Here is a 12,707-nt window from a genome sequence, read left to right on the forward strand (position 1 = left end):
GGACACCTGTTGGAGGTCAGGGAGTGCTTTTATGAGTTTTAAGATGGTAGAACGGTTCAGTACATCAGAGGGGGATCTTGAGGTAAATTCCGGGATCCGAAGCAGCTGACGGTTCAGCTCGTGATTGCACATGCTATGTTGCATTGACCAGTTTAGCTCCTCTGTAGCAGATTTTTCATTTCTCACCCTACTTGTGTTGGTCGGACTTAGCGGGCTGGTCTCTCATGTTATGTTATTGTTTGGCATTGCACTCTGCTGACCCCTACAGGCACTTGCTCTTTACTCCGTGGGGCCTTTGGTTAATGTGGATGGATGATATTCTGACTGAGTCCTTAATATTGGAATGGTGTCTTCTGAGTCAAAGGCATTCATTACTGCTACGTTTAAGTTAACATTTGAGTTGACATGGGGAATACTATACTCATTTTGCCTTCCACTTAGGGCCGTATTATGTTTTCTTGATTCTATGGGAGAAATCTCAGTGGCCTTTGTGGTAATTACTGTTGCCTGCATTGAGTTCAGGATTGCGGCCCACATGTCATTCCCACTAGTTATCACCCGGGGTTGTGAATTAACCATGTGGTCACCACTTTGACCACCCTCAGATGTTCTTACATTGAATATTTCTTTCTGTGAGACATTGCCTTCTTCTGACACCCTGTCTGTGACAGCCAGTTTTGCCTCTTGAGGCTCTTGCTCATTGCCTCCATATCCGTACGTCAGGAAGGAGGAGAGCTCACAGCTAAAGCTCATTAAGCCGTCCTGGGGGGACTCTTGTTTTAAGATTTCAGTGGTTGCTACCATCTCTGAGTCAAGAATGGATAGGTTAACCGGGCTAGACGTCCGGTGGGGATTGTCAGAATCTATGCAGATGTTACTCACGGTGTTTGCTTGCTTGGGAGTATGAAGTGGTCCTAACGCAGGGGTTGAGTCCACTGGGGCCATAGACAAAATTTCCTCCCACCGAAGGCCAGTTCCCCATGATCCCTATTGGTTCGCAGGACCTGAACGAATGGTGGACTACCCCCTGTGTTTTGCTGGGTTATGACCAGTGAGTCCCTCTTACTTTCACCATTGATGGTCGAACAGAATAGTAGTCGGTTAGCTTACGGTCATTGTGTGCAACATCGTACTTTGCTCCCTCCTCCTGGGGAGTCCCATTTTCCCGCTGATCTAGCTCTCTTCTGGTCTTTTTTCAATGTTATTGTTTTGCTCTGCCGGGCTCCTGCCAGATTTATTGATTGTGCTCTGTGCCCTGGATAGGCTGAGGCAGTCTGAGTCACTGCTCACTCTCCCTTTTGCGGTTATCTGATCAGTCCAGATCTCTTTTCCTTTTTCTCTTAGTTTGATTGGTGGCGTTGTTAATGGTGCTGTTTCGTGCTTTGCCTGACCTCATGCTCCTTTTTCCTAGTTAGTTGGTTTGTCTGATGAAAGGGCAATACAATCCATTCTGGTGGCCTTCAGCTGTCCTACAGTGTACCATAAGTTAGTTTATTCTAGTATTCTGTTCTTTTCTTTTCATATTTTTGTGCAAAGTATTTAAGTCCACTCTCCTACTGTTAGGTAATACGCTCAATATTGGATTTTTTTAGGTATCTCCCTCGATCTCCTTTGATTTGTGTATCTATACCGAACTATGCCTACTATGGCACATTTAAATTCTGAGACAAGGATGAGGTCGGGAGGGCAAACAGGGCTTGGTAACTGCACTGCAAACCGCATCCAGACCTAGCCGGACCGCTTCCGCAGGAGGGCTGCAGCTCACACTTAGCGATAACCAGCTATGGCTATCTTGCTTGCTTCACCTGACCACTCGAGTGGCAAATGTCAGTGCAGCGTCAAAAGTTATTCTGAGGGTTATGCTAGTATGGGTGCTGATACTGGTGATAGAGCTGATAACTGATAGCGCAGGCAATAGCAATGGTGGTACTGGTTATGTGGGCTGGGGACTGTGGTTGAAACAATTGTCTTTTACAGTTCTCCACTTTAAAATTTGCAGTTTGAGGTTGGTTTTAAAGTTAATATTTTGTTTGGGGTTTTTTGGGGTAATTCCCTGCTTTCGCCCCACCATGCCCCTCCACCTCCGTGCTCTCACTTTGCAGCCGTACCTCGGTGCCTCAGTGCCTTATCACGCCACTCTGTACTACTCTTTTGAGGCGCCCTCTCAAATTTTCTGGTGACTCTCTCCCGATGGCTAGACCTGGCTCCTCGAGCCGCTGAGCCGTGATCACAACCAGTCCTTCCTCAGGACTTTCGCGGACATGCTGAACCGCTGGTGAGGATGCCCAGGATGCCAAAAACGCTAAAACGCCTCGGAGCCGCTTCCCGCTCCCGCTCTCTCCGTGGTCTCCACTCGCTGTGCTCTGTCGGCATTGCTCTGCTTCCACTTCCGGACAGACCGCCGTCCTGTGGACCATATGCATGTGAATTCGACTTTTGGATGGGTAAAGCAACCCCCCACCACAACGCCAAGCTTGTTTCTTTAATAAAATCATAAATAGTAATAATCCAGCAAAAGTACTCTTTCCTATTGTTACTAGCTGAATGAAACCAGATGCCTCTTCAGGGACAGTCGATAAATTAGCTGATTTATTTTGTCGAAAAGACACTTCCACTTTTGACAATAAGTCCCAGCCGATGCATAGGACTGCCTTTGCTGGATAGGTGAGCCATGGCATGAGGCAGAACTAAATAAATACGCTCCATTTAATTTGACTTCTTTATAGACCCTATGCAATCAAGTAAAATCTGGCTCTTCCGATGACCCCCTCAAACCTGAAACAGTTTGAAAACTTCATGAATCTATTTTTCCATCCTTCTTAGAGGTTGCCAACCTCTCTCTGACCTCGGCTATGGTACAGTGAAGCACGTGAAAATAATTCCCCTTCTGAAGAAAATGTATCTTGATCTGTCTAAACCTGAAAATTACAGTCCCATCTCCCTGCTCCCGCCTCCCAAACCTAAATCATCCATAAAAACCCTGGGCTTTTGGTTGGATGATAACCTTGCTTTTGAGACCCAAGTGAGGACTCTTGAAGGCACTTGTTTTGGCCTTCTGAGGGGACTCAAGCCCATTATCGTCTTCTTTCAGCCTTAAATTCAGCAGCTGATTATTCAGTCGCTTATGCTGTTGCACCTGGATTACTTTAAAATCTTGTATCTAGGGAGAAAGCAATTGGTTATTAAGAGGATGCAATTGGTCCAAAATGCCACTGCTAAATTACTGTTTTCCTGCCCTAAATTCTGTCTGCCGCTATGCTCCTTCAGAAACTCCACTAGCTGCCTATTGAGAAGTGCATATAGTTTAAAGTCTTCAGTACAGTGCATAAGATCATGCCTGTATCAGGAGCCCCCATTTACTCAGGACTCATGTAACACTATCTTCCTTCAAAAGCTCTTAGCTCAGCCGACTTAAACTTGGCAGTGACTTCGTGATTTAAAAGAAAGAGACCAGGAGGCCATTCTTTTCGGCTCTTGACCCCGGCCCTTTGGACTAGTGTCCCACAGAACTAAGGAATACACACACTAGGTCACTTCCTCGCCTTTTATTTGTGCCCGCTCTATGCTTTTCTCTTTTGTGTGAGGACCTGCTTTTTTGCGTGTCACGGGGAAACCCAGGTGCTGGGGCAGCCATGCTCTCTCTAAATCTTATTAGCATAACATAGCCTTCTCTTCTAGATGTAAGGAGCACACCACTTCCACTAAAATACACTTCCATTAGGCTAGACAATCACATCTTCCATCAGACAATACATCATCCATTAAATGATACCTATTGCACTAAACTACACTACTCCACTAATTCGCTCTTTTCCACTATTAGACAGATTTTTCTGTAGACCACCCACATTCCAGTAGACCCATCTTCCTACATTCCACAACTTCATCAGATCATATATGCTACTCGTGAAAACATCTCTGCAATGACATCACAGCCTCCAAATAACACCTCTTCTGCTGGCTTACATGTCTTCTACAATGTTTCACCTCCTCCAGTAGACCTCATCTCCTTAGTAAACAGCACCACCTCTAGACCACACCTCTTCCACCAGGTCACGCCCCCTTCAACAGACGACACCTCCAACACTTAACCACTTCTTTTCCAGACCACATATATGTTAGTAGACCACATCATCTGCCTGAGACTTCACTACTTTAGGCTACTGCACTAGGTCATGTCAGCACTAAATTGTATGTGCTCTACTAGACCACATCTCTTCTTCTAGCCCCCACCTCTCCAGTGTACCACATCCCCAGTAGACTACAATGACATTAGAGTTTGTCTCTTGCCCAATGGGGCAGTGAACCTGTCATTCTGCAGATCCTTCGGTCTCCCTCTCAAAGGGGATGGGATGTTTGCTGCAATGCTGCAGAGGAGGTACCGACTCCCAACACATCTTGCTCAATGGATGCTGCTACCTCTCAACCTCTCACTGGGCTGGCATTATCCCTGCATATCCTGTTGTCATTTGTTAGAGCTATGTTTTTTTATCCTATTCTTCCTTCAGCGAAAACCAAGAGAAAATGATCTATTACCTCCTTCTTGATCGGAAAGAGAGGTACCCCAGCTGTGAGGACGAAGACCTGCCTCCAAGAAATGATATAGGTAGGGCTGTGTGTCTTGGAAGGACTCCTTACTATACTCTTCTTTCCTTTCTTTTACCCTACTTTTCTTCTTTCTCCTGTCCTTTATTCTTTGTATGTTTCATACTCATTTTATGAGTTCTCTGATGTCATTCCCTTTTCCTTCCTTGTTTTCCTCTTTTCTGTTTCCTCCATCTTTCCTGTCTTTTTCCTATCATTTTTCTATTCCTCTCTATTTTTTGCATTATCTTTCATTTCTTTCTTGCTGCTGGTGTATGTCCCTCTTTTATTTCCCTTTTCTTTTTGCTATTTGGCCTTTGGTTTGTTCTATTCTTTGTCCTTTCTTTATTTCCCCTTCACTTCAGTACTTAAATTTTCCTTCCTTTCTTCCACTGTCTCTTGTTTATCCCATAAAGCTTCTTCCGGTTACTCTTTTGTTCCTATCTCTATTCTTCTGTTAATTCATGAGTCGCAAAACTTTTAAACAGTTAAAATCTAGATTTTACAAATCTCTCTCTGACTTTGGAGACACAGTAGAGGATCATAAAGTTGCACTGCTCTCAAAATAATTCTCTATGCTCGCATTAGGTATGTTGATCCTTTGATTTTTCACCCTCAGACCCCCCACGAAAGCGAGTTGACTCCCCAATGTTAAACCGCCATGGCAAGCGTCGGCCGGAGAGGAAGTCCATGGAAGTTCTGAGTGTGACGGACGGGGGCTCACCTGTGCCAGCTCGAAGGGCTATCGAAATGGCACAGCATAGTCAGAGGTGAGTAATTTGTTCCCTACCCACAGAATATAGGGGTTGGTTGGCTTATGCCCATATCGGGACATTTTACAATAGGCTTTCTGCTCCTCAAAGGCAGTGTGTCCATGCTTGATAAGTGACTGACTGTGCTTGCGGCCCTGCTGGTCTTTAAGATGCACCATCCTGTCAGGAAACCCTGTACTTTTGGTGCTGGCTGATCAGTACCTGAGGAAATGGAGTGGGCACTCACACTTCAAGACAGAGGAGTTTCCCACCAAGTAATATGGCTTTAAGTGCCTCTGCAGGCAACTCAGGACGTTGAGCAGACATTAAGAATATGCTTTTACATACTTAGTAATATTCCAGTTTATATTTTGTACTGCCTCAACTCACCTTGGATACCCTTGCTGGATTCACTCCATTAACTGTAGTCAATTCACAATAAAGGGGATGACGATGCACTTTAGATGAGAAGTCTCTCCTGTGATACATGTTATGCCATGTAGACAGCTGGACTTGTGGTCAAGAGACTCTAAACATAATACCAACTCCTCAGTACTGTGAAGATGTGAGACAGCTTTTCAGTGTTTTCAGCCATGCACAAAACGTTAAATAAGGATAAATAAATACATCTTACTGGTGTCTTTAACAAGAAGAGGCCTAAACCTCTCCCCAGCACACTCCACAATGCTTCCAGAAAAATGTTGATCTGTTTGTGTTATTGCACTTATCTGACCACTGCCTGTTGAATATGTTTAATTACATAGTTTTCAAGCAAGAAACATGCATGTGAATAGAGAGCGGTGTGTTGTGACAGCACTATACATCCCTTTGCATTTGTCTTTTATTCACTAAATGTTTTTTTTGTGTTTTATTATATTTTAATTTTACACTCAGCAAATGCACCGGTGGTTTGATATTTCTAATAATAAAATACAAGATACATTACAGTATATCACTTCCTGCGAAACTGCCCCTGTTTTCCTAAAGAATGGCTATTGCACATTGCATTTATGACGTGAAGCCTCCAGCAATTTAGGTCTTAACATTTCTCATTCTCATTTTGCTAGTTTCTTACTGGCCACCTGTGGAAGGACTTTGTAACGCCTTTTCTTCATACTTTACTCTCCAGTGGCACTCCCAGTGTCAGTGCTGTAAGGCTAGATGCGACTTACACTGTTGCTCTCCTACCACCGTGTGGAGTCCTCCCGAGCCTGGGTATTCGCCAATGGCTACGCCACACACAGAGCTGAATATTACATGTCTTTAGTCTTCTGTGTGTACATGCAAACTCAACATTACAAACCAAGCTTTCATTGCATTCCGCTCTAACAACTATGTCACACTTCTACAAAGCCTGTTTGGAGCCAAAAGGGCTCCCTCATAAAACTCGCAAACCATTACACACTGAACCTACCACAGCAAGGTGGTTAGTGACGATTAATTATACAATCCCTTTCTCAGATTAGGGAGTGTAGTCACAAAGAGCTAATGGGCATGACCAACATGCCATTATTTAATATGATAACCCACCAATGGTTTAACCACTGTTCTAATCACAAAATGCAAATAGGAGTGAAACATAGTAACCAAGGAATGAGTGAATGGGGCATAGTTCTGAGTGAACAAGTCCCTGGGGTATTCTATGAAAAAATAGGGCTGTTACTAAAAAATGTCAGAAACTTGAGGTCGTTTATATAATTCGGATCTTCAATATGGACAATGAAGGGTTCTGAAATAGCATTGTTCCTCACATTGGTGTGTATGCTATTTGTAACCATTCTTAATCAAAACAGGGGGAGAGAGATTAATTGTATGGGTAGTTACCTCACTTCATCAAACATTCATAAATCAGTACTACTGCAGAGAGACCCTCCTACATGGTGTCATCCACTGAATTTGAGAGGGAGCCTCCTGTATTTTTTTACCACCCTTTAGAGAGTCACCACCTTGTCCACAAGACAGATACCTAGTAGTAACAAAATATATCCTAAATACATTGAGTATCCTTCCAAAAGTGAACACACCTCAATATTCCTGTTTTTGAAACTGTTTTGGCAATTTCTGGACCACCCCAGATAAATTACACTTAAGTCATGAGGCTTGAAAGATTGATAGTAAAATGTACGTTTTGAAGAGACTGAGGTCTCTGAAAGGACTGTAGAGCAAGGGGCAGAGACAGTCCTATTAGGCTTGGCTCTGCTAAGTTGTGTTGGTGTTTTCTCCATGTTCCAAAAGATCACTGTGTCCCCTGTATCACTGCCTTGGCAAGGCTGGCATTTGTTTTCTAGCTTGTCTGTTATTTCTCCCTTTATCCTACAGGTCCCGGTCTGTAAGCGGTGCCTCCACTGGTCTGTCCTCCAGCCCACTCAGCAGTCCCAGGGTAAGTATTTTCCAGGTGCCTTTTCGCTATGGCTTCATTACCAGTTTACATTTACATGGGCCATGCTGGCTCAGTTAGGTGGGTCAAGCCTTCCCAAATAGCCCCTTTTTGTAGCTTTTTCCAAAGTGCAGTAAGACGTACCCTTCATACGAGGTTGTGGTTGGCACATTCTGATGCATCACAAAGAACTAGAGGAATGACAGGGATGTACCACAATAAACCCATTTTGAGGTCATTATCCCATTGCACTACTCCCAACACATGGTAGGAAGACATGGGCAGACGGGTCTATTCTTTTTGACAGAAATCTGTGGCAAGTGGCATCAACTAAAGGACAATTATGATTTCCACATTAAGTCAGTGCCTCAAATGGTGTTATATGTCAGACTTTCATTTTAAGGTTCAGTAGAGGTATGAGCTGCTCAGGGGACAGTCTGGGCCTATCTGGCCTCTGGCAGCCCCATGTCTATAGGCTATTCAGAAGACCCTGCCTAGTGGAAACCTCAGTGTTTCGAAAAGGCTAGTTGACACTTACTGCCAGTCCTTTTCACCAACACTTTAAGCCTATATTTGAATTAATTTGTCTCCAAGAGGAAGTATCATCAAGTGTGATACAGAAGCTAAATACACTCCTAATAAACAAACTGTCATAGATATAACACTTTTAGAAACAACAGATTATTCTCCATGACTCAGATCTTGGTTGAGTGACAGGACATCATCATATCACATTAGAAAAAAGTGTGGATTTAGACACCGCACTTCCTCCTGAGACACATCATAAATCACATTGAGTGTGGTTAATCTATTGACAGAACGAGTAATTGCTGTTCCTAACTACCCCAAAAGGAGTTCAATAACCTGGGGACAAGGAGTTAGGAATAGGAATTACTCACACTGACCATAGATTCACCGCAGTTGTTGGGATTCATGATTGACGGGATGCTGTAATAATACCTTGTTCTGTTCAGTCACAATTCCTTAACACGTAAGTTAGCTAGAATTTTTTTCCAGAAAGTTAGATGAAAATGTGCACAGACATGACACCATAAGACTGTGGGCTTGTAGTGAAAACACAGCACACTCTGATGTCAGAGAAAGTATTATTAGGAGAGCAGCAGCCTGTTATGATGTGTGCAAAGGAGGATGTTGGGGGAAAGTGATAGCCAGTCTGAGAGAAAGAGAGGGAGATATGGAAGTTGGGTTACAAAGGGAAACCAGTGTACTGGGACAAAAGGTGGTTTAGAGGCACAAACAAAGATACAGTACCTTAATCATAAGACAGTGTAGTAATTAGAATTTCAGAAGCCACACATTTTTAGGAAGAGATAGAAAGACAAGGGATGTCTCCATGGTAATGTGGAGCCCCCATCACTTCAGCATGTGCCTGAATGCTGCTTTAGGTTTGGGAGGGCTGAAAACATATGTCATGAGTGCAGAGATATTGATAACAATACCATGTCATGCCACATTATTCCATCTCATTGTCAAGACATCAATGCCCACTGGGCAATTTTCTGTCCCTCCTTGCCAGAGTCCCGTTTTCACTTTTTCCCCTTCGCCGCTGGATACCGCTGATGGGGAGGACCCCCGAGCCATCTGGCAGTCTAAAGCCGGTCACCGCCCGCCAGACCCGAAGACCCAGACGCTGCCGGCTAAGACCAGTCTGGGAGAGAAGCCACTGCACACCATAAAGTCTAACCCTTTACCCATGGCCTTGGCTTCCTCCTCCCCACCGCATGACTCCTCATCTCCACCTCATCGCTCCCCTCTGTCCCCACCCTTCTTCCCTACCTCACTTCCTGCTCGTTTCTTCCCTGGTACTAAAACCGCCACCAAATCTGTCCCTTTGACGCAGGTGACCCCCCACCCTTCTCCCCGAGGTAGCCCCCTCCCTACCCCGCTGGGAACCCCAGTTCACACGCCCAAAGACAGCCCGACGGGAACGCCCAGCGGCACGCCCCCATCCAGTCCGGGAGTTGGAGGAGTGGCCTGGAAGACGCGACTTAACTCCATCAAGAACAGCTTTTTGGGATCACCACGCTTCCACCGTCGGAAATTACAAGGTAAGGAAACTTACTGATCTTTGATTGTTACACTTTGGAATGCTCGTTCAGTAGTGCAATTGGGTATTTTTAGTCCCGGTCCATCCACACTAGACAAAAAAGCATCAGAAGCCAATAGTCAAGCTTTGTCCCCATTCCTCCAGAGCTTTTGCTTTCCTTGCAAGCACTGCTTTCCTTCCTATGCACAGCTTAGTAATAAAAAAAAATGAAATTGTGGTTAACAAGCATGTGCAAGGGTTCTTCCATGTGTCAACCTGCTCTTATCTGTCAGACTATGCAGAGAGTGTTAGCCATTTGGTCTGTCATGTGCTCCCTCTTTCAAGCAATTCCTTCAGTTGCAAAATGGTATCTCTGATTCGCTCCCCTTTCTCTCCTTCTCACCTCACTGCAAAATTCTCCACCACATCACATTACCTCAGCCTTCCTGATGGACTGCTTTTTACCAGAAATAGAAATGACTTCAGGCCCAGCGGTCATCTATGCACATTGGAAAGAAACAACTGTCTGGGTGATTTCTTTCAACGTGCAAAACATTGTTTTTCACAGCTATCCACCAAACTTTCTAAATTGTTTTCAGTAGCAAACTCCCAAAGCTTGAGTTTATTTCTGAAAAACAAAAAGCTAACTAACCCACACCCTGGGACTGTTCTGCCAGGGAGTGGGGTCAATTTGTCTGTCCCTGACCACCAGTTTTTTCTAAATAGAGTGGTCATTATAACACCTTTCCACCTTCCTCCAAAGGCCCCTACAGCATCTAAATGAGGTGTGCGGACCGAGGGTACCAGGGGCAAGGTACTTTGTCATGTTTGCAATGGAGCACCCTGTGCATCAAACTCTAAATCAGGCCCACAGTCTTGGTTTGAGAACCTTTCTCCTCATATTTGATCTATAACAAACTTAATGAGGTAATGTCCTCTGGCCACAAACACGCTGCCATTGTTCTCCTAGTTGTGGCTGAATATGAATTTCACCCAGGCTGACACTCTCCCTGTTAACCCTCACCATCTCAGCAAGACCATGAATGAGGATCCCTGGTCTTTGTGCTTGTTATAACACAGCTCCTTCTACGATGGAATCCTTTCCAGGTCCTCTGTTGTAGTGTGGAGCACAAACCCGTGTTTTAGATGTTATGTAAATAGAAAATGGGGCAATTTGTATTGCAAAATTATTTAATAAATAACATCATGGTGTACATGTTCATGTTATTCTGACTTGTAACAGGAGACTACTGAATAACTACTTAACCCTAATAATGTAGTTACAACTAGACATACCAATGGTGACACGTCATTGCTGTAGTTATGTGTACCATGTGAATAATCTTACTGTAATCTGGACTGTTTAAATACATATTCTTTACAGTTTGTGTTGCAAACATATGTGTATTGACATGAAGAAGAAAGCACACCCTTCTTACATGTAATGGTTTTAGATATTAAGAAATATTTAACCCTTGTCTCGACTTCAACGAGTTTTAATAGCAAATTAACCTACGACTGTGACAAAAATGTTTTAAACAGCCAACTTCAGTGCTGACATAAAAAGTTGAGTGCACTATTACTGCTCCTATCTCAGTTATATAGATGATCAGAATCAGGCGCCTCTGTACGTGCACACATGATTACTTGATGGTCGTGGAGTGCGCCACATTTAAATACATCAGTTTGGTAAGAGTTATAAAGCCATTTTTAAACAATATGAAGTTCAACATTCCACATAATTCAAGGAAATTCAGTACAGTTGGCCTTCTACCTAGAAGTGGGTGTCCAAGTATATTCACTCTAAAATCGGATTATATGATGCTCCTAGACACTAGGAAGAGCCCCGATGGTACAATTACTTATCTAAAGACCCCTGTTAATACAGTAAGGGTTAGAGTTCATGATGTCACCATAAGGAACATACTGAACTGGGTAGTGTGTGTGTTGATGGGTAGCCAGAAGAAACCCTTTCTTTCCAAACAGAACATAGGTGCTCGACTTGATTGTGAGAAACAGCATCTCAAGACCTCTGGAAGGATGTTCTCTGCAGAAATTAGTCCAAAGTGATATTGTTTGGTTGAAATTCCAAACAACATGTTTAGTGAAAATCAAACACTGCTTATCACAACAACAACCTCTTTCAAACTCCCAGGCATGATGTTAATGGGGTGTGTGTTGGGCCTGCTTCGCCGCTGCTGGTTGTGGAGGTCTCACAATTACTCCCTCTGCACTACCCTCTCTACGCTAGTGCATTCTAGACAAAATGTGAAATCATTTGTTCAGCACCTGAAGCTCAGCTGAAAGCGAATCATTCAACAGGATAATGATCCAGAACACCAGTCAATCTACAAAAAATATTTAAAAACAAAAGACCCATGGACATATTTATGAGAGGCTTGCGCAACCGTTGCATCGATTTCTGCAATGCAATTGCAGTGCAGACCTTTCAACCATATCTATGAGGCCACGCAACGCCACTTTGCATGGCTTTGAGTGGCCTCATAGATATAGAATGAGGCCAGGCAGCACAAATTGCTGTGTTACCTTACTCTGCATTAGTGAGGCGTTCCATGGGTGTTGCAGTGGGTGTTCAAATGCAACACCCATGGATTTTGACGCATCCCCATATTTACAAGGACATGTGAACCTGAGAATGCATCAAAAACTTACATCATTCCAGGAAAGGTGCAAAGAGGTGAAATTTCTTTATTTATCCTGTTTTTATCCTCTTTCTATGTGTGCTGCAGAATGAAGCACACATAGAGGAAAAAGCTTCCCATGATTGTTTTCTTGCAGTAAAGTCCCTCTTCCTGCACAAACACAATCCTGCATGCAACGCAGACAGCCTGCACCATGGCGCAAGGGTGCCTGCATTGGCGCTAGGTAGCTGATTGTGCGCTCGCGCAGGAGAAAAGGCCAGAAATGCACTGTATTCCTTAAATAC

At 43.9% G+C, this 12,707-nt stretch overlaps 1 protein-coding gene across 2 annotated transcripts in view; it reads left to right on the top strand.

The window, feature by feature from the left end:
- The window catches only part of BRSK1 (BR serine/threonine kinase 1), a 294,684-nt gene that overhangs the window by 244,675 nt on the left and 37,302 nt on the right, over positions 1–12,707 (top strand). Inside the window, exons 11-14 of one of the 2 annotated variants that reach the window (XM_069200764.1) lie at positions 4,509–4,606; positions 5,204–5,354; positions 7,656–7,716; positions 9,575–9,782. In XM_069200764.1, coding sequence (XP_069056865.1) covers positions 4,509–4,606; positions 5,204–5,354; positions 7,656–7,716; positions 9,575–9,782 — 518 coding nt within the window. Of the gene's footprint in view, positions 1–4,508; positions 4,607–5,203; positions 5,355–7,655; positions 7,717–9,250; positions 9,783–12,707 lie in introns of both variants that reach the window. The other variant, XM_069200763.1, reaches the window with a different exon arrangement.

Source organism: Pleurodeles waltl, chromosome 7 (genome assembly GCF_031143425.1).
Source record: "Pleurodeles waltl isolate 20211129_DDA chromosome 7, aPleWal1.hap1.20221129, whole genome shotgun sequence".
NCBI classification, from domain to species: Eukaryota; Metazoa; Chordata; class Amphibia; order Caudata; family Salamandridae; genus Pleurodeles; species Pleurodeles waltl.